At 41.9% G+C, this 25,654-nt stretch overlaps 1 protein-coding gene and 1 pseudogene across 3 annotated transcripts in view; both read left to right on the forward strand.

Annotated features, from left to right (window-relative positions):
• Positions 1-7,312, forward strand: part of Pde1c (phosphodiesterase 1C) — a 455,584-nt gene extending 448,272 nt beyond the window's left edge. For all 3 annotated transcript variants that reach the window (XM_041640294.1, XM_041640289.1, XM_041640291.1), the window contains exon 19: positions 6,483-7,312. In XM_041640294.1, the coding sequence (XP_041496228.1) occupies positions 6,483-6,652 (170 nt within the window). In that variant the 3' untranslated portion in view covers positions 6,653-7,312. The remainder of the gene's footprint in view (positions 1-6,482) is intronic.
• Positions 7,313-21,605: 14,293 nt separating this feature from the next.
• Positions 21,606-22,008, forward strand: LOC121439605 (annotated as a pseudogene).
• Positions 22,009-25,654: the final 3,646 nt, after the last annotated feature.

Below are 25,654 nucleotides of genomic sequence, written 5' to 3' on the forward strand. Positions count from 1 at the left end.
CTTCTTAGAGTGCAAGCCTTCCTTTTCCACCTCACAGAGATATTTCGTCTTTCTGAGGAGAAGAAAAGGAGGCTATAGATCAGATGGACTTCTGGTTTTCTTCAGGTAGTCTTTGGAGAGCTGGAATCTTTAAAAATGCAGATAAGGGAGTTAGTTAGTCATTCCAGCATTTAATATGAAGCAGACCATTGAGAGTTTAAAGATAGAGTGTCACTTTGGATGACACTGCATGTAATATGTGTGGATTAAGAGTAATTTTCTGGTAGGGTTAATATTGTATAATCCTATTACTACAAAAAGTCAAGGGTCCTTTCTGCCTGGCTTCAAGCTAATGCTTTCACATCTTGGGATACATGTGAATTCCCAAATAGGGAATATGCTCCTGCATATTCCTGGCATTAGTAGACCTGCCAAACAATTGCAGGTCTTCATGGCAGACAAAGGAGAGAAACCTCAGTCCCAAGCTTGCCTAGCATGAAGGCAAGGGAGAGAAACCTACTGGGAATGAGCACTCCCATGCATCAGTGCTGGCTGCTTTCAGATGTGTGGTTCTTTTCATTCTTATTAGTGACTTCTAAAGTGAGTGCTAATCTATCTCCCTTACAGAGATGAGAATGGAAAGCCAAGCAGTGATGTCACATGAGGGCAGCATCAAAGCTGAATCAGAGATGAGAGCAAGAAAAGAGATATCTTGACGGAGGCAGCCATTATAGGGTTAGCAGAAACCTGGCTCTAGAGAATCCACAAGACTGACTCCAGCTAAGACCTTAAATGAAGTAGTTTTAACTTGGCATTTTAAGCCTGTTGTGGCACCTATTAAAGCTAAATTTGGGGCCAAGATAATTTTCCAGGTACCAGGAAGGATCTGAAGTCTGTTGGGATGTGAATCCACGCTCCAGACTTCCTTCATCATAGTTGTGATATAAATCCATTAAGCCTCAGTTTCCACACCTGGGAAAGGAATGACACTGGTGCTTGCTTATAGGCAGGTGTGAGCCGGGGCATGGATTTAGCTAATTCACTGTAAATTCTCTGCATGGTATCTAACACTGGTAGTAGGCATTATATGTAGGTTTTCATATTCATGTCTGACCTCAGTTCAACAGCTCTGTCAGTTTGTTGTGTCAGCAAATTTAAATATGTTTGCTGGTGGAAAAAAATATTAGGAGAAGAAGAGAGGAGAAAGGAGAAGTGGCAAGAGAGAAATGAGAAGAGAAGAAGAGAGAGAAAGGAGAGAGAAAATGAAAGAAGGTGGTAGCAGAAGAGAGGCGTTATTTGTGAGGGAGAAATTGTGGTATTTACGCAAATAATGAGGGCTAAAGAAAGAGAGGGTCGAAGCTCCTGAAAGAGCATTGCTTTATGAAAATCAAAGATTATATATAACTGCAAAATAAAGGATGGTGGTTAAAGATGTGTCGTTTTTGTCTTAAGTTTGTCTTTCTCTTTTAAGTTTGTTCAAAAGTGACCCCCAAGTGAACACTGTGTGCAGGCGTATGCCTTGGTCAAATCTTCATCAGCTGATATGATCATTTCTGCAAGTCATTTTCACTCAGTGTGCTGACCGAGCCCGCGGGTCGTGGGATTGTTTTCCCTATTTGTTTTTTCTTTATCCAGAGAGGAAGGTGTAACTATTGAAAGACCCCAGAAACATTCCAAGGTGAATAAAAACCCCTTCAGGAGGACAACCAGCACCCCAGAAGAACCGTCCACCACAAACTCAAGATGGTGCCCTGGTGCCTACCCTGCTGTCATGCCCTGTCATCAAAATCTTGACATCTGCATAGGAGAAAGGCAAGAAGTACATACAAACAGTACAGGGCCAAGCTCTCCGTTTCCCATTTTGAATGAAGGTGACAGCAGGCATGCACAGGTCTTTCATAGCTCAGTGGGGAGCCCATCTTTATCAGTAGGCTCAGGCTATTTGTAGGGACTCCAGTGGCAAGCAGAGTTTTTGTTCTGACAATCAGAATTCCAGCAAATGGTAAATGTTCCTTCATGCTGAGAAGTGGGGAATTCAATAATACTTTGGCTGAGTTCATGCTGAGCTGCAAAAATAGGATGAATATGGAGAAGGACTGTGACTCAAAAGACATAAATCAGTGAGCCCAAGCCTCTGCTTTTGTTCCCAAGCTCTCGTCCTCAATTCTCTATCCTTCAGGGTCATAGGAATGGTTTTTTATACTTGTTCTACATGCCTTGGGAATGGGAACGGTGGTGGTGACTATGATTCTTATTTTCCCTAAATCATGGAATTGCATTCTGAGGGCTTAAAAATGGCCATTCTAACTATGAGAGGGGATTTTATTATCACCTCACTGGGTAAAGATAAGACAGTTTTGGCCTGGGTATGAAGGCATAAGTCACAAACAATCCCACACCAGTTTGAAATCATGATTAATAAAATGGTTATTTATTTAAAGGGGAAAACTTACAGATCACCATCATGGACAACAGCCCTCTGCACAATCAGGAAAGGAGCCTAGTCCCTGGAAGTGGAGCTGGAAGCCAGAGAGAGAGCAGAGGGAAGTGGCCGCTTTTTTAAAGGGAGAGAGACCACGCCCCAATGGGCTGGTATCTCAGTGGCTATTGGCTGAAGGAGCAGAAGGAGCTCCCGCAACACCTCCCCCTTTTGTTTAAGTAAGAGAGTTCTAAACCTACTATGAAATTATATGCAATGAGTACAAATACCTTATTCTAACTAGTTTAAGTCTTACATAATAAATAGCTTGGCCAAGTCAGGAGTGGAAAGTAACTACATTTATATAGTCTTCAACACCATCGAAGATCTGAGAAGGGAAATAATGTTACCTGAGTAATTAGGAAGTGCAGTCAAACAACTTCCAAAACATGCAACAAATCACAGAGACAACTAGCTACCTGGGCAATCACCCAAGGTCACGTTTGCAGAGTTGAAGCAACCAACTTTGGCTAAGGCCTAACATAACTGATACCATTTTCAAAGGCAAGAAACTTGTTAAAACTATCTTACCCTGTCTTGGCAGGATGTGTCAGTCCTGTTTTTTTCCATTCATGGATACTCTGAAAATATAACAATTCAATGTATCCTATTTGATGGTAATTTGTATCTTTGGTTTTTGTTTGTTTATTTGTTTGTTTTTTGAGACAGGATTTCTCTGTGGAACAGCCCTAGCTATCTTGGAACTAGCTCTTGTAAGACCAGGCTGGCCTCGAACTCACAGAGATTTGCTGCCTCTGCTTCCCAAGTGCTGGGATTAAAGGAGTGTGTCATCACCACCTGACTTGGTAATTTTTGTCTCGCTGTGTGTGTCATATATAATATATGTGGTGGGGAGAGAGACACCATGTAGAGATTTGTGGAGGTCAGAGATTGTTTTTGAGGTAGGGTCTTTCACCAAACCTATAATTTTCCATTTCTTCTATATCGAATGGCTAGGAGGACTCTTGGATTGGCATGTCTCTGCCTGCCAGCACTGAAACTATAAACATGTGTGTTACCATGCCAGGCTTCTCTGTGGATGCTAGGGATGTGAACTTCGGTCACTAAGCCACTTGCCCAGCTCTGCATGTAACCTCTGTGCTTCCTCGTGGTTCTCAGGCATTTGCTCACTATTGGAAGGTATTTGCTGAGAGGGTGTTTCAGAGAACTGCTTTTGCAGTTTAACAGATGCATCCCTCAGCTTTGAGTCCTTCCAGCTCACTTAGGTGCCCTCTCCCTTTACTCTTTAGGAGACAGTGAAGCCACCTGCCGTGAGAGAGAGCTGGTACTGCACGAGTGGCTGGCACCAGCTCTGCTCCTCCACACTTTTCAGCTAACTAGCATATCCACTTTCTTCTTCCTGACAACACATTTTTTCCCTCTATGTTCATTAACTGAACAGATTTTCAGGACAACCAAGGAGACGAGGGAGTCTAGAGGAGAGGGGAAGAAAGAAGGCGGCCAGTCCTTTACCTTTTTCTCCTCACAGAACCGCAGGATACATGATACACTCATCCTCATCTATGCTCATTCCCGTCTCCCTGCTTGTCATTTGCTGTCCCTTTCTCCTCTCTTCTAGGATCCCTCAGGGTGACACGTCAGATGACGTCATCTGCCTCCCTAAACTTCCCGTGGCTCTGTAATCCCACGGGCTTCTCTGCTTTACTAGGCTGTTATTGTGTGGTGGTCCACCAGTTGGGATTATCTGCTGTTTGCTTGCTTTTAGAATGGGGCTAAATAAATTCTGCTTCAGTCACAAGATATTAACTCCCATCACATAAAATCAAGGATGTGCCAATGTGCCTCTCAGCGTGCTCCTCTGTGCTCCTGGATGGAATCGTAATGGTCGTGTTTCTTCTCTGAGACCACTTTTTGGTTTCTTCTTAGGCCATAGGAAGGATGTCACCATGTCCAGTTCACACTAACAAACTCATCCCCCTCCTTAAGGGTTGTGGATCTATAGAAATTGTTTAGTAATATGCCTAGTACATGTATCTGTTTTCTCACAAATTTTTGAGTAACCTATTATTATGTGTCTGTATTTTATACTTTGGGTTGTGGTTGACTTCATGTTTTGATTCATTGCTCAGAGAAATTTTCATTTAGAGTCATTTGGAGCTCCTTTGTCTGTCATTTTCTTTCTCTCTTCAGCTTTTTTTGTGCTTTTAAATTTTATGTTTCTATAATGGTCCCCCAAGTCCACCTTGTGCACAATATGTCTAGTTCTAGTGTAAGTTATTTGTAGAGGAAGTACCTGATTTCCTTATTGGAGAAATAAAAATTTCAGGTGGGTTCTCTGCTGCTGTAACTTCAAAACCTGGAAGATTTTCTAGGTCTGATAAAGAAATGCATGTCATGTCATGTAAGTAATTCTATCTATTAACACCTTTATATTACACCAACATCTCTATTAAGGCAATGAATTTATATTGCTGTCAACAAGTCTAATAAATTACCCGTGGATCAATAATTCTAGCCTCCTCCTTTTGCTTAGCTGCTAACATCTGTGTGGATAGTTTTCATCATCTGTTCTTCTTTTATGTCTTCCATTTCTGAGAAGTATAGAGTGTATTTGAATTGGTAATCTGCTCCTGTATGAGAAGCAGCTGTATCCACTAGAATACAGAGCTTGTGTGTAACTCCCCTGGCCTCTCTGCTCCTCTGGAGCCTGTTAATAGTATGAAGTTACTTGATGGCCCTCTTGCCTCTCATCCCTTGCAGGCTCATGATTACTTACATCAGCAATTCAGTCAGATTGTTCTGCACTACATTCTGGGATACCCATAATACCCATAACCCCCTCAATCACCTTTTTAAATTGCATAGATTAGGGATCCCTCCCCTAAGGATACATGAGTTTTGACAAATAGCATCAGAACCCACCGGTTTCCCATCAGATGACTTCACCACCCTGGATTTTCCACTGCTCACCTGTTTAACCCTCCTCCTTACTTTAATTCTGTCCCTGTCAGTAACTTTTTTGTTGTCTTCATAGTTTGGTGGAGGGTTTTGTTTGTTTGTTTGGTTTCCTTCAAGCTTACCTTGTGAGCAAAATCCTATGGCACAGCTGCCTTTGCAGACTGACTTCATCCACTTAGCAATGTGTACTTAAGATGATCCACATCTATTTTTATCAATTAAAATAGCAATATGCCTATTACTATTTATTTATCCATTAACCCATTAAAGGTCATCTTGGCTTTTTAACAGTTGAGGTGAGTAAACCTAGGAGTATAGTTATTGTCTTCTATGGTAAAGACTGTGTCCAGCTTTATGAAATTACTAATCTAGATTTCAAAGCAACGCTACCATTTTTCTGCTCCCATCAGCAGGAAGGAACACTAAAAGGCTTTTGGACTTTGACTTTACACACAATGTGTTAGAACACTGTTCTTTCATTTGTGACTCTTCAGTGTTCACACTTTGTCCTGTGCTCCTTGGATAGATGCATCTTCTCCAGTAAGGAGTCCGTTCAGATCGCTTTGCCCATTTTGGCATTGGGTTACTTCCTTCTGTTGAATTTTAAGGGTTCTTTGTGCATTTCGGATATTAGGCCTTTATCAGTATTTTGCAAGTATTTTTTCAGCAATATGCTTTTCATTTGTACTTTGGGAGTAAGCGCCACTCTTCTAACCCCCAAAGCTTGCACACAATGCTAAATGCTGTTAGCAATAGTTCTATCTCTGCCCACCATGGTCACTTTGCTTCCACATGTGATCCCAGCATACTAAAACCATTCCTTAATTTCAGCCATTCTCTACCAAGTGAACTTCATGCACTGGGCCACCACTGCCCATCGCTAGCTGTTTCTTGTCCTTATTGATTTCAAATCGATGACCAGTTGATATTGCGCTTCCTCAATTGTCAGAAATCCAATCCAGTGTGTGTGTGTGTGCGCGCGCGCGCTTATTTGTTTTGGCTTGGAGGAGACATACAAGCCAAGAGGAAGGTAGCCACGATGTGTGTGGCGTGTCAAGTCTCTGAGAAGCTAATGCTTGTCTGTCTTCCTTCCCATGATCTCCAGTCATCAAGCCTCCTTTACGTCACTTCAAACGCCCCGCTTATGCATCTAGCTCCTATGCGCCTTCAGTTCCAAAGAAAACGGATGACCATCCTGCAAGGTACAAGATGCTGGACCAGCGGATCAAAATGAAGAAGATCCAGAACATCTCTCATCACTGGAACAAAAAATAGGGCAAGCACAAGAAGAGAGGGAGTGAGGAAGGGCCTGCCTGTCTGCCTCAGCACCAATCAGATGCAACGGTACACACCAGGGAAGTCATGCAGCTGGCGCTCCTATGATTGACTCTAAGAGGCAAAGTGAAAATTGCTTGAGATTTCCCTTGGTCATTCTTTTATCCATACAACAGGCACTGGATCCGGGGTTCAAATCCAGACTCCAACAAAAAACTAGTAAATGGTAGATTTGATTTTATTACATTAGTCTTTAAAAGACTTAAGTTGCAACCAAATTAAAATGATATATCTTGCTCGGAAAATAAAATTCTTCCCACTGCCGTGTTTTCTAATCCCCAAGAGATGACTTGCCCCTATGCAAACACTGGCTCAATAACTATGAGGGGTAAGAAATGTACTTCTAAAGATAATTTTCCAATTAAAATTATGTTATGTTGTGAAATTAAAATGTAGTTACATCATTTTTCCTTTTGTTATCCCCCTTCCATACCCTCATGCACACATGCCCTTGATCTCCCTCAGAATCATGGCCTCTTGCTTTAATTGTTGATATTATATATATATATACATATATATTAATTTATATATAGCAATTATATATTTATATTCCTAAATATATAAATATAATCTGCTCAGTCCCTATGTTACTTGCATCTGTATGTTTCCAGAACAGCCTATTTGGTACTGTGCTCTTCCCTGAGATAAACTAACTTTCCCCCAGTCTCAGCATTTCTTATTTACTTATAGTTCTTTGTCTGTGGTTGTAGCCCTGGGGGATTTCCCTGTTCCATGTTAACATGTCTGTTAGTGTTGTCCAATTATAAATGCACTGATTTAAATTTAAAATACTCAAAATCGAAGCAGATGTGACGTTCAAAGCAAACACAGCTGAAACAAATGTACTTATGAGCACAAAATCAGAGAAAAGATGGGTGATGGGTTGCTTTTTTCATGAATTTTTCAGAATTCAGGTTTAACAAAGTAGATCCAAGGAAGTGTGTGTGTGTGTGTGTGTGTGTGTGTGTGTGTATGTGTGTGTGTGAAAGAGAGAGAGAGAGAGAACGAGAGAGAGAGAGAACGAGAGAGAGAGAGAACAAGAGAGAGAGAGAGAGAGCACTCATTCCAAGCAGCTCCAATGTACTTTGTAGGATTTGAATTTTCTAGACATGAGAGAGACAGAGAGACAGAGACAGAGAGACACAGGGAGACAGAGAGATTTCTGATCACATCTCATTACTAGAAGCTTCTATGTACTTCATAGGATCTGTGAATTTTCTAGACATGCATTTGGCTCAATTCATCTAAATCCTTCCCTTCTATCGGTAAAGTCAATGATTGATGAAGTGCCTTCTGGCTTAAACTTTCCAGGCTCCAGATCTACTCTATAGGAAATGGTGCTGTAAAGTGATGAACCTAGTTCTAATTCTTCATTTCCAACTTTGTCTCCCTAAGTCTAAAGATACCTTTAAATTAAATTTTAGCTCATCTAGCTCACAGCCTGCCTACTAAAAAATGTCGAGGGCTCCCACCTGTTCTCCTCCCTGTTGGTGAGACAGGACATCTTTCTAACCCATGTCTTGTTGGGTGGTTTAGAAAAAGCCATTGTTAGCTTTTCTGTAACTTTACCAATTCTTATTTTGAGACCGAAATCATGGAAATGAATGCACAGGAAGACTCATGGCCAGAGGTAGCTTTTGATCCCTTCAGACAGACTGGGGTGAGGGAAGGCATCTGCAAATTTGGATTTGATGTACAGCATGTTTACAATTCTTTTCTGCCTGAGACTTGCCACAGGTCCTTGGACTTGTGGTGTGATGCTGCAAGCCTCGGTTTGTGTAACCCACTCTTCCTTTATGAAGGACATGTATCATATTGTAGGTTTGGGATGCTATTGCCGTGCTCTGTAAGTAATAATAGGTAAAGAGAAACATTAGTACAGAGCACTCCATGCAGGACAAGCTATCTAGGAAAGCAAGGAGCCTTCTATGGTAGCCAGGCTTAACTGCAGAGCGTATAGTTCAATTCCATAAACCATAATTACCTAAGAAACAAGAGCCAGAGTCTAGTGAGCACTGTGCTGTTGGGCAGCTCATATCTAATGTAGATTATTCTGGTAATTGTTATTTATACAAGTGAGAAATCACTGACGTTTTGTTAAGCAAGTCAATCGCAATTCTTAGTTCCCTGCCCAGTATTTGGGCAAGAAAAGCTATGTGCAGGCTGGTAGTGCACCTTCTTCTGGATTAGGTTAAGTGACAAGTAATGCCTGTAATGACTGCCGCCTGCCTGTTGCTATGCAGGAGCTTTAATGCCGAATACGCAGAGCTGTTTGACTACACATTGACAAGGTTGGGGAACACTCCTTCCCTGTCTCTCAAAACCTACAGCCTTGGGTTTCAGGCTTCAGTGGAGCTGTTATTTCTTTCCTAGTTGTTTTGGAAATTAAGGATGTTTGCTCCTTCTGTATTTTCTTCTCTTAAGATATGTTTTGTCTTTTCAACCTTTGCTAGAACTTTAGTTCAACCAATGTACACACGTGGAGAGTCTGCCCTGTTTGTTAAGGCCTACCATATTTTTGCACGCAGAAACGAAGGTTATATTCTTACAGCAAATAAAAAAAAAGATGCTTTGAATGAACTTTCTCACTTGAGTCATCTTTTTCTTCCTAGAATTCTGATGAAAATGTTCCCCCAACCCCAGTTTGGCAATATTCAGAATTGCTTCTCTTGTTTGGGGTGAATACAGCAACTCGCCCTTTTCCGTTTATGAATTTATGTATGTCAATGATTGCATGTTTTAATAATCTTATCAGTCATGCATGTTAACTCAATAAGTTAATTTGCTAACATGAGTAACCTGTGATGGGGCTACTCAGTGGGTAAACACTCTTGTTATGAACTCATGTGACATTCCAGGGTAGCCTAGCTAGTGATTAATAACTAGGACTTTACAGTTAGAAAAACAGATTATTAAATCTTGGATCTGACTGATGTGTTCTGTACTGAGTTACATAATCTCGCTCAACTTTTGTTTCATTTACTATGAAATGAGGATATAATGTGACCCCACCCAGAATAATGTGGGGTTGACCAGAGGGAACAAACTGCAGTTATTAGCTGTTGTTTCTTGTGGAGAAAAGAGACCCAGCCTGAGAAAGAAATTGGACCTTCAGTTAAAGAACTGCGTCCCCCACTGGTTCTCTCCATGACTTAGGTGATCATCTTCCATTGCAGCATGTTGTAATAGGAGCAGGTTGTATCCACCGCCCGGCTAGCTTAACCCCCCAAAATAACCACACAGAAATTGTATTAATTAAATTACTGCCTGTCCCTTTATATTTAGCCTCTTCTTGGTCAACTCTCACATCTAGATCTAACCCATTTCTATTAATCTGTGTTCACCATGAGGACATGGCTTACCGGGCAAACTTCAGCATGTCTGATCTGGAGGCTCCATGGCAGCTCTCCATCTGACTCTGCCTCCTTCCTCTCAGAATTCAGTTCTGTCCTCCCCGCCTATCGAAGTGCTGCCCTATCAAAAGGCCAAGGCAGTTTCATTAATAACCAATGAAAGCAACACAAATACAGAAGGACCTCCTACCCCAGCAGGGAATTACTGCCCAATTGGCTATTTGCACATCACCCTGTATTCAAGGCCCTAGCATAGTCCTCTGTATGGTAGAAACACAATATCCCCACCCCAATATTCCTTTGTTATGTGCCTCTTGCACTTTAGAGTTCCTGCTCCTCCAACTATAATGGTTGTTTGTTCCTATCGTGCCCTACTTCCCCTGACATCCCTGACCACCTCCCTGCATCTTGTCATCTACAGTAGCATCCTTCACTTTATTCAATCCCAGCACATTTGCTTTGCTCCTCCCCACACCGTCTGCTGCACAGAACTTGTCCTGGAGGAGCAGCATGATTTAGACATCAGTAAGGACAGCCTCCCTTTCTGCAAGAAGTCTTACTGACTGTGACTCTTTTAGGGAAAGATTTGTCTTTGTCTTTTTGGGCTTGTATTATCACCTTCCTCTTCCAACGCTGAGCCTGAAATTCTCGTGAATGTGTAGAATGACCCATTTCTCATCCATCACAGGACACAAGTTCTGGGTATTTTCCAAGCATACTCGCATACTCTTGAAAATGATTGAGATAATTCTAGGTCTCATCTCTGCAAGAACAAAGAATTCAGAGAATCTTTGCAATGGCAGTTTTCCCTTCCCTATCACCCAATTCTTAGGTAAGACTAGTCCTTGTAATAAAATAACAGAATCACTACCCCTTCTCTCTTCTGTTTCCTCTCTCTGACCAGCATAAACTGCAGGAGTTCTAGTTATGATACCACTATACACAAGAACAGGTCATGGGCACCACTCACAAGTACCCAGAGAACACTGATCTTCGTTCTTCCTCCCATAACTGCCTGCATCCTGTCATGTACATGCACAGCCACATGGAATGTATTCCAGCATTCCCATGGCTGTGGTTTCCCATTTCCTCAAGGGGTAAGATATGGTCGGCTTAATTTTGAGTCTAGAATTTCCATCCGCAGCCCTATTCCTAAGACAAAGGAAGGTCATTAGTCTTCTGCAAGACTGCAACTTGTTTCCCATTGAATGCCAGCTTCACTTGATCAATTAATTTTGATCTGTTTCTAATGAACAGATACTTCTGGGCCAATACTTTGATTTATAGGAAGTTTGTTGAAAGCAAGAAGGAAAAATATTCTAGAACTGGAGTTCGGCAATACATGAAAGAGTAAACCATGCTTCTGTGCATGGTGTGGGTTACACACCCCAGTGACCTTAGTAGCTGAAGCAAGAGGAAGCCCTTTCGTGCCACAGATAAAGCAGGATTGTGGGGTAAGTATCGTTTCCAAGACTGAAAAAAGCACTTATAAGTATGAAATATACTTTGTTATAATAAAAGGATATTGAAAACAGCTTTGGAGTGATGGCAGAGGATGGTAACTATGGTATCCTGTTCTGACCTCCACACACACACCTGCACAGTTAAGTTTGTCTGGCAATTTCTGTGACTTTTCCATGGCACGTTCATGTACCTGGGTAATATGTTCAGCTAATCAGGAATACAGAAATACCTCATCTAAAAATCGGTTACTGCCCTTTTAGTCACAACTTTCCATAGCACACTAGTGAAGAGATCTTAGATGGTAAGGCATAAAGGTAAAAGGATACTAACATATAACATAATACAAATATGCATAAAGTGCCAGAGATTATAATTATAGAACAAAACTCTAGCACAACGGATTTTAAGTTTCTTTGCTGTTTTGAGTATCTGCCATGATCCAGGGTCTTTATATACTAACATATTTAATTCTCATAAGTCAATCTGTCTGGGAAATTTTAAAATTCTTATTGCTGATTAGGAAGTTGAGACTCTGAAATTTTGCAGCTGGCTGACATGGAATGAGTGACTCAGTTGTCTAGAATGTTCCTGGAATGCACGTGGCTCTAGGTTTGATTCAGTGCACTGTAGCAAGGCTATCTATAACGATGACATATATGATTTATATGATATTTTCACAGTGAAAGGTAAAGATAAAGTCAAACGGAAATGTTCCCATGGCGGGGCTCCATATCATTCTGCCTCCCGGATTCTTCCTCATGTTGTCCCTTTACAAATGTCAGACCTGCTTGCCCATGCCATGAATCTACTAAAGTTCAGCCATACTCAAATCATTATGGCACAGAATTCAGGATGAATTTTTCCCTAAAATACTAGATTTCTAGTTTCTTTCATTTTTCATTTAGATTGTTCCCTTTATTGAAGTTATACTGTACAATTAGTATTCTGTATATGTGACTTCTACTTCGTGAATTCAACGAGCTATAGGGTGAAAACATTCAGGAAAAAAAATGTCTATTCGAAATATGTGCATATCTCCTTTGCTTGATTTTATTCTCTACACAATACAATATAATGAACATTTAGATATATACATTCTGTTAGATACTTTAAATGATGTAGAGATGATTTATATTATATGGGAGGGTTGTCGATACTGCATGTAAATGCTGTATCATTTTCCATGGGGTTTGCTCACTTGCAGACCTGGTATCTGCAGCATCAAGGAAGCAATGCTTTGTGGACACAGAGTGGGAAGTCTTGTGATTGTGCAAATATTATTCTTCATAAATCTGGCCTGGCTCTTTATATAGCATTGTTTGCTGGGTGCATTTTACCCATCTCTCATCAGTTAACCCTAATTAATGACTCTTTTCTCAATGTCCCCAACACAGTTGATGTGGGGGATCATTCTCTGTTGGTTCTGTCTTCCCACCCTGGATAGATGACTCTACAGCATCTTTATCGTATCCAGCATCTTGCGGGTGCTATATTTCTTTTCTTCTTTAAGTGAGTCTTTGTCATTGAGTCATTTTCCCCATCTGCTGCCAAAACATCCTTGCATTTAATTTTCACAGAGAATCAGCAAGAAAACCAACCCAACTATTGAATAACTAACCTTCCAAAGAATCCTGATGTCAATTTCCACTGACCGTTTTGCAGCTTTTCCCAAGATTGTCTGCAAGATTTCCCTTACTGAGCATGAGCTATTATTTACCTAGGTCAGCTACACTCCCTTTATTTTCTTCTCTCCCCTCCTTTTCCTATGTTGCTACTATGTCTCTCCAAAATTATGCCAGAGCCCCTTTCTTTCAAATTTCTCCTCACAAATTATATCTTTTCTCACAACTTTAATTATCCTTGATTTTATCCAAACCCATAGGTCCTTCCCTTTATTTTTGTAATTCTCTATCTGCATTCCCAACTACTGGGATTAGCAGTTGGATTTCTTCATCTGAGAGCTTTAAAAGAACTAAATGGGAGCCTTGTTTTTAGATTCATCTTCAAGTTCCACACAGCCCTTTTTCTGGTGCCCATGTGTTTGGATATTGTCATTGTCCTTTCCATCTATTTTCAAAGTCATTTATCACTCATGTTTCTTTTTTTTTTCTTTTGTTTGTTTTTTGAGACAGGGTTTCTCTGTAGCTTTGGAGCCTGTCCTGGAATTAGCCCTTATAGACCAGGCTGACCTCGAACTCACAGAGATCTGCCCGCCACTGCCTCCCGAGTACTGGGATTAAAGGCATGTGCCACCACTGCCCGGCCACTCATGTTTCTTAACCTCCATATTTGCCATTGGTCACGATTCTTCTCTCTAGCATTAGATTACAATCTCCAGGTTCCTTCCTTAGACTTTAGAACATTATGTTGTAGGAGATCAGTCCCTCCCCATCAAGTCCCTTCAAGAAACAGAAAGTTCCCTTACCTATGATCAATGGTGGAATCTTCATTTGAAGAAACAGGCTTGTCATCTACTGTCTCATCCAGTGGCCTCCTCACAGATTGAGACACAGCATCTAACTGCAAGCTGACAACTTTACAGAGAGGTCTGGGTGTTTCTGAATCCTCAGACAGTTTCACTTACCTCCTACTCTGTTACCATACCCAGCTTAAAGAGAGAAAATGAGAGCAGAAACATTTGAATGCAAATACAACAAGCTCAGAAAGCATGCAGTTCTGTGCAATGAATAAATTTGTGGAGAATATATTACTGTCCTTTCCCTGGAGGGCAGAGTTCTTCATGATAACAGCTATTAATTCTGCACACTATGTTTGATGTTCAACCTTCAACCAAAAGTTTCTTTACTGAACAGGATCTTTTCTTGTTTCTGTTTACGTGAGTGTTTTCCTGAAAAGTCTTCTCTTTTCTATTTGTTGTTACCTGAATTTTTCTCCAAAGTGCAACAGAAAATTTACCTTCTCTTGTCTATGGGGATCTTACCTTCTCAGGTGAAAATAATGTTTTACTTTGATTTATGTTTAACTCTCTGTGAGCCTAATGCTTCACTTCAAGTGACAGCTTTTTGTTTGCTTTTTAACAAGTGAGCGGTTTGGTTTTTCAGATAAGGTATCTCTATGTATCCCAGGTTGCCCTGGACTTATAATCATTCTACCTTAGCTTTCTGAGTGCTGGGATTAGCAGTGGTTTTCAACCTTCCTAATTCTGCAGCCCTTTAATACAGTTCCTCATGCTGTTGTGATCCCCCTAGCCATAAAATTATTTCATTGCTACTTCATAGCTGTGATTTTGCTACTGCTATTTTTGTAATGTAAACATCTGATATGCAGGATATCTGATGTGTGTGACCCTCAGATTGAGAACCAGTGGATTATATTGTGAGCCACAGTACCTAGTGAATTGCATAGATTTTAATACTTCCCCGTTGTATTATTTTCTTGGTCAGGTGAGGAAGTGTGGCAGCAGCAAAAGAGGTGGCTGCTGCAGTTGAAGCTGAGGCATCACATCTTGAGCTGCAAGCACCAACCAGAGAGAACAAACTGGGAATGTCACATGGCTGTGAAGTCTTAGAAACCATCCTGTGTAACGCGCTCCCCACAGCAAGCCTGTAGCCCCTGAACCGACCGAAACAGTGCTGTCAATGGCACACGTTTCAAGCACCTGAGCTTACGAGGGACATTTTTCATTCAAACTGTCGCGGAAGTCTTCCCATTATAGACCTCCAGGCCACTTGTGCTAGTGTGCTAGAGTTTTTAGTCTGCTAAATTCGGTCAGCACCCGCGAGCCAAGGGTGGGCTGAACACTGCCTTATCTTCATGTTGTTCTCCTTTGACCAGTTTATCTCTTTATATCAAAAATATTTTTAAAATGCTGCATTGTTCCATATTCCTCTGCTTTGTTTGTTTTAAAATTCAGAATTCCCGGAGAAGGAAGTATGTTGTGGTCCTTAGGAATGGAAGGCGTGTGTAGGTGTTCTACCCCAGGAATGGCCACGTGTGGAGGCTTTGCAGGAAAACAGTGGTCAGAATGTGATCCTGTCTCCTGAAACAGGTTGGAATGGGCCAGGTGAAGATACGCTAGGTGCAAGGTACACGGGCAGTTGTTTAATCGGCAGCGGCTGGGCTGTCAATCAGCCAAATGAAACAGACGTCACTATGGGCAGGCTGCTCTCATTCCTGGCAGTGAGCTTGATTGTGGTTAGTGCCTCAAGGACTTGGCAAAGGCACCCACTTGTAAAACTTATCTGGTTTATTGCAATGGACTGTATTCAGTGCTACGGGGTGAACCGATGAGTCACTTCTTAGGCATTGCTGCCACCTGGTGTCTTGCAGAGGAATGAGTTCTAAGTGATCTTTTTTTTTCCGTTTATTTATTTATTAAAGATTTCTGTCTCTTCCCCGCCACCTCCTCCCATTTCCCTTCCTTTCCCCCAATCAAGTTCCCCTCCCTTGTCAGCCCATAGAGCTATCAGGGTTCCCTGCCCAGTGGGAAGTCCAAGGACCACCCACCTCCATCCAGGTCTAGTAAGTTGAGCATCCAAACTGCCTAGGCTCCCACAAAGCCAGTATGTGCAGTAGGATCAAAACCCAGTGCCATTGTTCTTGAGTTCTCAGTAGTCCTCATTGTCTTCTGTGTTCAGTGAGTCCGGTTTTATCCCAGGTTTTTTCAGACCCAGGCCAGCTGGCCTTGGTGAGTTCCCGATAGAACAAAATGGATTAAAGACCTCAATATCAGTCCGAACACACTGAACCTGATAGAAGAGAATGTGGGAAGTACTCTACAACACATGGGCACAGGAGACCACTTCCTACGTATAACCCCAGCAGCACAGACATTAAGGGCCTCATTGAATAAATGGGACCTCATGAGACTGAGAAGCTTCTGTAAAGCAAAGGACACTGTCACTAAGACACAAAGGCAACCCACTGACTGGGAGAAGATCTTCACCAACCCCGCAACAGACAAAGGTCTGATCTCCAAAATATATAAAGAACTCAAGAAACTAGACTGTAAAAATCTAATCAACCCAATTATAAAATGGGGCACTGAGCTGAATAGAGAATTCTCAACAGAAGAAGTTCAAATGGCCAAAAGACACTTAAGGTCATGCTCAACTTCCTTAGCAATCAGGGAAATGCAAATCAAAACCGATGTCACTCTGGGCAGGCTGCTCTCATTCCTGGCAGTGAGCTTGATTGTGGTTAGTGCCTCAAGGACTTGGCAAATAATTAAGATACCATCTTACACCTGTCAGAATGGCTAAACTCAAAAACACCAATGATAGCCTTTGCTGGAGAGGTTGTGGAGAAAGGGGTACACTCATCCATTGCTGGTGGGAATGCAAACTTGTGCAACCACTTTGGAAAGCAGTGTGGCGGTTTCTCAGGAAGTTCTAAGTGATCTTAACTGGTTTTTTAGCATAATGACTATTAGATTTCCAAAGGACCATCAGGCAGTGGGGAAGAAAACTGTCATTCTGGTAATAGTGCAGATGCTGTGTGTTTGAGCCACTAATAAGCTATTATTGAATGTGTGTGTGTGTGTGTGTGTGTGTGTGTGTGTGGTGTCATCCAGTTAATTGTTTGATACTGGTATGATTTGATACAACTGACTTCAGTTATTGACACCATGGGTCTGGTGTCATGCAACGGGTATCATCTTAACACTCCTGATGACCCTCCCCTGTCTTAGTTTATAGTTGCAGTCTCAGGGGTCTGGAGAAGAGTTGGGAACATTCTAAGGAGGAGAAAGAACACAAACAAAAAGAATATTTGATGGACAGGAAAAGGCTGAAACTGTGCAGGTGTGGCAAATACTTGAGAGGTTAAGATGTGGTGAGCCCCTCGGGATAGGCAAAGGTAAAGGTAGATATATTTTATGTTGCTGTATTAGAGATTGTGTACTTGTTATTAAAAGTAATTGAAAGATTTTTTTTACAAAAATATTGGCAGGATTCTAGTGGAATAAAATTTAAAGCTTCAAAGATCATTGTGGCTGTCAAATAGAGAATTTCAGCAAGGATATCTCAGAGATGGGGAGAATTTGGGGCCAGCGGAGGAAGTGTATGTGCATGCCTGAAGTAGGAAAATAATCAACAGAACATGAATAGGAGGTTGGTGAAAGATGTTGCTGATGATGAGGGTGAAGAAGGCACTGGTTACATGGGAACATGTAGTGCAGCTGGGCAAAGTTTGGGAGGTGAATTGACATCACTTTATTTATCAATTGTAGAATTTATATGACAAGAATTAGTGGATTAAGATGCTGGTCAGGGGATCCAAAAAAAGTTCAGATGTAAGCCAGAAATTTGAAGAGTACAGAATCCATAAATACTGAGTTTGTGGGGACATTTAGCTTTTTGTTACTTGAACTTATCATTATTTTTGTGGTTTAGGTCAGTGGTTCCCCCCCACCCCCCGAGACAGGGTTTCTCTATAGCTTGGAGCCTGTCCTGGAACTAGCTCTTGTAGACCAGGTTGGCCTTGAACTCACGGAGATCCACCTGCTTCTTCCTCTCCAGTGCTGGGATTAAAGGTGTGCGCCACCACCGCTTGGCTCTAGGTTAGTGTTTTAGTTAGGGTTACTAATGCTGTGATAAAACACCAAGAAAAAAAGTAACATGAAAAGGAAAGAGTTCATTTGGCTTACATATCTGCAATCACAGTCCAATGAAGGAAGCCCAGGCAGAAACTCAAACAACTCAGGAATCTGGAGGCAGAAGCTGATGCAGAGGCCACAGAGGAAAGCTGCTCACTGACTTGCTCTCCTCATGGCCTGTGCAGCCTGCTCCTATAAAACTGGCATGACACCACCCACATTAGGTCGGGTCCTTCCCCATCAATAACTAATTGAGAAAAATTGAAGGTTCGGTTCCTTGCAGCAATGTCCAAAGATAGGAAGTGAATGTATTATGAAGTCTCTGACACCATTTATAGACGAACACAATTGATGAGTTATTAACTCATCCAGTGATGAGTTCATAATTGTATGGACTCAAAGGAGGCAATGGAAACTTAGGAGACAGAATATTAAACACCCTCAAGCTTGCTTGCCTACAGCCTAGTCTTATGAGGGCATATTTTCAATAGAAGTCCCTTCCTCTCTGATGACTTTAGCCCATGTCAAGTTGACATAAAACTAGCCAGCATAGAACAGTGTTCCAGTTTGGATCTGAACTGTCTACAAAAGTATCAACGGTTGAAGGCTTGGTTCCCGGCAACAATATCCAAAGATGAGAAGTGATTGGGTTGTTACGTCTCTGATGTCATTAAATCTAACTTCATTGATATCTAATGCATCATTTGTTGGGTTCCCAGGAGGTGATGGAAACCTAGAAGACAGAATCTAGAGAATGGAGTGGGTCCTTGGATGATGGCATTGGGGTTGTCTTTGCCCTGCCCCTCCCTTTACTGCTTTCTCCACTTCTGGCCTCCAGGAAGTGAGCAGCTTTGCTCTATAATATGATTTCCTCTGATGTTTCTACCTCCCCATAGACTCTGAAACCATGGAACCATGTGACCATGAACTGAAGCCCTGAGTCAGAAATGCCCTTCCTTCCATAAGTCTGGTTCTGTCAGGCGTTTTGTTATAGTAACAGGACACTAACACCCGGAGTTTAGTAAATGTAATTTTCAGAAGCCAAGACCTTCCATCCACAGGGACTTCATACCAGTCAACGCAGATAGGGAAGTACTGCTTGGATTTAGTTACATGTAATTCGGTGGCCGCTGCCTACATAAAACATGTAGTTATTAAAAGAGACAGGATCCACAGAACCTGGAAAGAGATACAAAAATGACAAGCAAGATGGCTCAGGAGGCAAACAAGAAGGCTCAGTGGGTACAGGCACTTGCCACCAAACTTGACAAACTGAGTTCAATTCCATGGTGAAAGGAAAGCCCGGATACTCTCAAGTTGTCCTCTGACCTCTACACCCATGCTGAGTGTTCATACACACAAATAATAAACAAACAAATGAATAAATACAATTGAAAAGAAAAGGGGAAAATGGCCTTAGGGAAGTATAGTCTTCTTGGTTTGTGTCAGGAACTGTTTGGAATCAGCAAAGCCCAGGGCCTTCAAAGGTTGTTTAACAAAACAGAAGTTGTGCAGAGTGTTTATTCTTTATTATTTCTTTAGAATATTCAGAAAATATGCTGTCTACGTCAGCAGTACATGCACAAGCCTGGCTCTTATTTTTATATTTTTACTTTTTGAAGCACCAGTCTTCCTGTCTTTCACTGAATTCTTTCCCTGCTCTCTAGGCTAGGGAAGCCCCAGTGAGCATGCATTCCCTCTCAAGGAATGACAATCTACTGTGTAGAGAGCTTCAGAAGAGAGAACAACTGGCAAACCATGCAAAGAGGGTTGTGCATGGCTCAGGAGAACAGGAAGAACTGCTAACTGTGGCACCTTACAGGAAGAAAATCGGGCAGGACCATGGACCTCCTTCTCTGGCTTAGCTGCCATTTCCCACCCCAATGCCATTCCCTACAAGTACACCAGTTTCCTTGCCCTCCTCACTGAGCTCATTCCCTCCTGGTTGTCTGATGAGCATGCATTCAGAGAGCATGCGTTCAGAGATTATATATATCAACTGTCACGACGGAAGACAAGACATTCTCCTTATAGGCAGGTGAAAGGCAGGCTGGCATAACACCAGCTACAGAAGCTGACTAGAGGAATCCTAAAGATAGTGAAAATGGGCAAGTGTGATTGAAAAGACCCCGAAGAGTAAGGCTTCCTCCTCCTATAAGTGGCCTCAGGTGACCTGGGAAGATGGATCACGCTCTCTCGAGTCAGAAGACCCTACAATATTATGCAAAACAAGAGGTTCAAATCTTCATGTTCACTCAAGAACACCTGTGAGACTGCCCAGGCCATCCTGGCATATCCAAAAGCCACCAGGTATCTGAAATAATTGGAAGAATTCATGTGTTCCATTCAGATGGTGGTCTGGTGAGGATAGGAAGTGCACCTAGGAAACACAGTGGGGCTGGAATAGGGTCTGTGGCACCAAAAGAGTGCTGACTTTTTGCTGCACATGCTTAAAAATGCAGAGAGTAAAGCTGAACTTATGGGGTTAGATACAGATTCTTTAGCTATTGAACATTCCAGCGAACAAAGCCCCTAAAATGAACCAACAAACTTACAGAGCTCATGGCTGGGTTAACCCGGCCATATTGTAATCATTTTCACTGAAAAAGAGCAAATTGTTCCTACCAGAAGAGGAGGTTACACAGAAGAAAAATACATCCCAGAAGAAACTGGGGAAACAAAACCATGTGGCATGGGAATAAATTCGTCATAAAATAAATGCAGATAAAAGTAAAAATAGAATGTAAATCAGTTCAAGCTGGGAGCATGTGATTTAGGGAAAAGTAAAATAAGACTGCAAAAGGTATTTATTATTGAAGAAAAGAGATGGGAAAACAATGTTGAAAAATGACTAAATGGATGAGGTTTAAGGTTAAAACTTAAGAGTATAAAAATGTGAAGTGAAAATGAGGCAAAGGATTGTAGATTTAAGACATTCCATGGAATCTACTTAATAAAATTAAGAGAAAGTCAATAAATTTATTTACCAAGAGTTTGTATAAATGATTCAAATTTCTCAGAAATTATATCCAGGAAAGACAAATAATGAGCACAAAAGTAGGTGAGAAGTCACAGTGTCACAAAATGAAAGCAAAAGACCTTAAATTGCCGAGTTCAGTAAATTATCACCGTTCTATTGCTGTGAAGAGATACCGTGATGAAGGCAACACTTACGAAAGAGCATTTAACCAGGGGCATGCTCACAGTTTCCGAGGGTTAGTCATGATCTTCATGGCAGGAAGCAGATAGGCATGGTGCTGGAGCAGTAAGCTGAGAGCTTTGCATCCTGATCCACAGACAGCAGACAGGAGACTGGGCCTCGAATAAGCTTTTGGAACCTTGAAGCCTACCCCACGTGACACATCTACTCCAACAGTTTTGAATCTTCCCAAACAGTTTTACCAACTGTGGACTAAGCAATGAAGTATGGGAGCCATGCTCATCCAAACACCACAAGCTTATTTAAACTCTTCTTCCTCGGTGCTACCTGCGAGGTGGCTGCCATCTCCTTTGCGGCATCATGGCTGCCCTCTGGCCTCTGGTGAAGCCCAAGATCATCAAAAAGAGGACCAAGAAGTTCATCCAGCACCAGTCAGACCGATATGTCAAAATTAAGTGAAACTGGAGGAAACCCAGAGGTATTGATAACAGGGTGTGGAGAAGATTCAAGGACCAGATCCTAATGCCCAACATTGGTTACAGTAGCAACAAGAAAACCAAGCACATGCTGCCTAGTGGCTTCCAGAAGTTTCTGGTCCACAGCATCAAGGAGCTGGAGGTGCTACTGATGTGCACAAGTATTACTGTGCTGAGATTGCTCACAATGTCTCCTTCAGAACCAAGAAGCCATTGTAGAAAGAGCAGTACAGTTGGCCATCAGAGTCACCAACCCCAACACCAGGCTACACAGCGAAGATGAGTAGATGGCTTGCATGTATGTTTTATTTGTGTTTAAATAAAATCACAAAACTGCCAAAATAAAAATAAACACCACATGAATATAAAATGGAACAAAACTAAGTACAAATTTGACAACTAAATTGTTAAATTTAAATAAAATGCATGAGTTTGTCAGAATATTTTTCTATCTTATTTTACTTTGTGTGTGTGTGTGTGTGTGTGTGTGTGTGTGTGTGTGTGTTGTTAAGAGTGTGTCTACAGGTATGCACACACATGGATGAACTTGCATATGGAAGCCAGAGGACAACCTTGGGTGTCTAAAAACCCACTGTTTTTGTTTGTTTGTTTTGTTTTGAGACAGGGTCTCTTACTAGTTTGGAGTTCACCAAGAAGGTAGACATTGGGACCACTGAGTCCTAGAGAACTGCCTATTTTCATCTGTCTCTACCTCCCCAGTGCCTGACTGCAAACACATGTCTGGCCTTTTCTACATGCGCTCAGGGCCTCATGCATGCAAGGCAGTTTCCTGACAAATTTAACTCTTCTTGCTGAATGTTGTTACCACTGGACCGATGAGTTTTTATTTTGATCATTGAGAAAACTGTCTCAAATAAATAAATATATGGAAATTGGTTTTATATTAGCAATTCTCCTTATGTCTTTGAACTGTTTTTTTTTTTTTGGTAATGTGTCCCCAAATGAGCACATAAAAATAGCATCTGTCAGTTTAAATAGATTGTATTGTAATTTTATGTCATAACTGAAGAAATGGAAACTACATGTTTTAGAGAAAAATTTACAATCTGGGCTTCTGAAGTAACTACTTTCTTAGTTTTTAAAGTATACAGATACATTTTATTGCAATTCATCAAATGATTATGTATACTAATGTATGTATATGGAAATATCACCTATCTATCAGCTATATAGTCATTTACTATGTGTCTTAGTTAGGACTTTATTGCTGTGAAAAGACACCATGACCATGGTAATTCTTTTGAGGAAAACATTTAAGTGAGAAGCTTATAGTTTCAGAAATTTAGTTCATTATCACCATGGTGGGACTTGGCATCACGTGGACACGGTGCTGCAGAAGAAGCTAAAATTCCTACATCTTGACCTGCAGGAAACAGGAAGTGGTCTGAGACACCGGGCATGGCTTGAGCATATATGAAACCTCAAAGCCTGCCTCACAGTGACATACTTTCTCCAACAAGACCACATCTACTCCAACAAGGCCACACTTCTAACAGTGTCATTTCATTTGGGGACCATTTTCTTTTAAACTACCACAGTATGTATGGAAAAATGCATGTTATAATACACTTACATCAACACTGGTTTTTTCTGTTACTATATTAGAGAATGATCTAGTATCTGACTCCTTTACCCACTTTCTTCTAATATATTACACAGAATTCTATCAAAGTACTGCAAAGTGGGCTCTATAGCATGATTAATAAAAATTCAGAGACAGATATTGGGGTTCAACATGGAGATCGGAAAAGCAAAACAGTCACCTTACCTCTACCTCAGTCTGAAATGGTGATCCTGCCTCCATGAATCCTCAGAATGAGACTGTGTCTGAGAGCTGTCTCCTCCCATTTTATATATCTCTCTAGTCGTGGGATTAAGGGCGTGCACCACTACCACCTGGTTTCTATGGCAAGCTAGTGTGGCTACTGGGATTAATGGTGTGTGCTGCTTGGTCTCTAAAGCCAGTGTGGCTGTTCTACTTTTCTGATCCTCAGGTAAGCTTTATTTATTAAAATACAAATGAAATGCCACTACAGGGCTCCAAGGCATGATGACCTAAGCCTTCATCCATGCTATGTGTCCTGTGTTCACAAGTGGTTTGTGGCCTAAACTTCACCAGTGCTGTGTGTCCTAGTGTTCACCAGTAATGTGTATCCTAAGCCTTCACCAGCATTGTGTGCCTAGCCCTATACCAGTGCTGTGTGCCCTATGTTCACCAGCGTTGTGTGTCTATCCCCACACCAGCACTGTGTGCCTAGCCCTACACCAGTGCTGTGTGTCTATCCCTACACCAGTGCTGTGTGTCTATGCCTACACCAGCACTGTGTGTCTATCCCCACACCAGTGCTGTGTGCCTAGCCCTACACCAGTGCTGTGTGCCCTATGTTCACCAGTGCTGTGTGTCTATCCCTACACCAGTGCTGTGTGTCCTATGTTCACAGTGCTGTGTGTCCTATGTTCACAGTGCTGTGTGTCCTATGTTCACAGTGCTGTGTGTCCTATGTTCACAGTGCTGTGTGTCCTATGTTCACCAGTGCTTTGTGTCCTATGTTCACCAGTAATGTGTATCCTAAGCCTTCACCAGCATTGTGTGCCTAGCCCTACACCAGTGCTGTGTGCCCTATGTTCACCAGCGTTGTGTGTCTATCCCTACACCAGCACTGTGTGTCTATCCCTACACCAGCACTGTGTGCCTCGCCCTACACCAGCACTGTGTGTCTATCCCTACACCAGTGCTGTAAATCCCTTTACATGGCTGATGCTGGAGAGCGAAAAGCCCTAAGGAGGCTCGTGAGCTTCCATTTCTTCATATCCAGAAGCTTCTACACCTGATACTTTGTGAGAAGGATCCATGTGTGGGGTGTGAATGGAGGAACTGGGAAATGAAACTATACAGCAGGTAGATGAAGTCTCAGGCCAATCCCTTTGAACGGGGGAGAGGGACAGTGTAGCCAAAAACCAGGAAGAAACTGCTCAAGTGGTCTTATCCCGTGCCCCTCAGAAAGTTGATGCTGATTGTAGCGGGAAAACCTCCTTTGAAGACTGCTGTCTAAAGCAGGTATTTTGACGCCTGGTTGACCCTTCTGAGATGGACATATGTCTTCCATGAATTTGCATGTTTTCTTCTTAACTGGGGGATGGTGACACCGACTGAATGGTCACCAAGCTAATTTCCCTTCCACATACATGGACACTCTAATTCAGGACCCAATCATGTCAGTCTCTGACTGAGTTCTGGCCAAAGGAGGGTGAGGATAATAACCCTGGGCACTGGGGTCTGATGAGCACTCGCCAAAATTTCCAGTTAAGTTTGTCCCAGAACAAGGATAAAGGCCCATGAATTGTATGAAGGAAAGAAAGAGAAGTCATTAAGTTCATGGCTTCTCTTTTTAAGGGAAGACAAGAGGTACCAGAGGAGAAGGAAAAAGAATTTAAAAACTCAAGAGGAGGCAGTGCCAAAGGGTAGGTCTTTTGGGATTCTTTGCACAGTGTGGGTTTTCTCGTTCACTTGCCTACTCTGGTCATTCTTGCTAGTGATGAGTTACACGTGGGCCATAGGGGTGGAGTTAGAAACCTTCCTCTTTGTCACTGGGTTTTCTCACATGCTAATGCTGCAGCTTTTGTGCAAGGCTTCTAGACATCATCCTCCACCATACTCCCCTGCCTCAGCTCCCTTCTGAGAGCTGTAGTCCCAGAAATTTTTTGGGGTAGCTAAGAGTGAGGCTCTGTCCTCTGTCATTTTAAAATCTCTTCCTGCTACTGATGGTGTAGTCCCTGCCAAAGAGAAACCACAAAAGCCTACCTGTTCTATCTCATAGTCAGAGAGGATTCGCATCCCCTGTAGCAGGACTTGCTGAAATCCACTCATTGCAAATTTGGTCTGAAGTTGCTCTATCCTAGAAGACAAATACT

The sequence above is a fragment of the Microtus oregoni genome, unplaced genomic scaffold (assembly GCF_018167655.1).
Source record: "Microtus oregoni isolate MIOR12 unplaced genomic scaffold, Mior012 000062F_ref0000492, whole genome shotgun sequence".
Lineage (NCBI taxonomy): Eukaryota > Metazoa > Chordata > Mammalia > Rodentia > Cricetidae > Microtus > Microtus oregoni.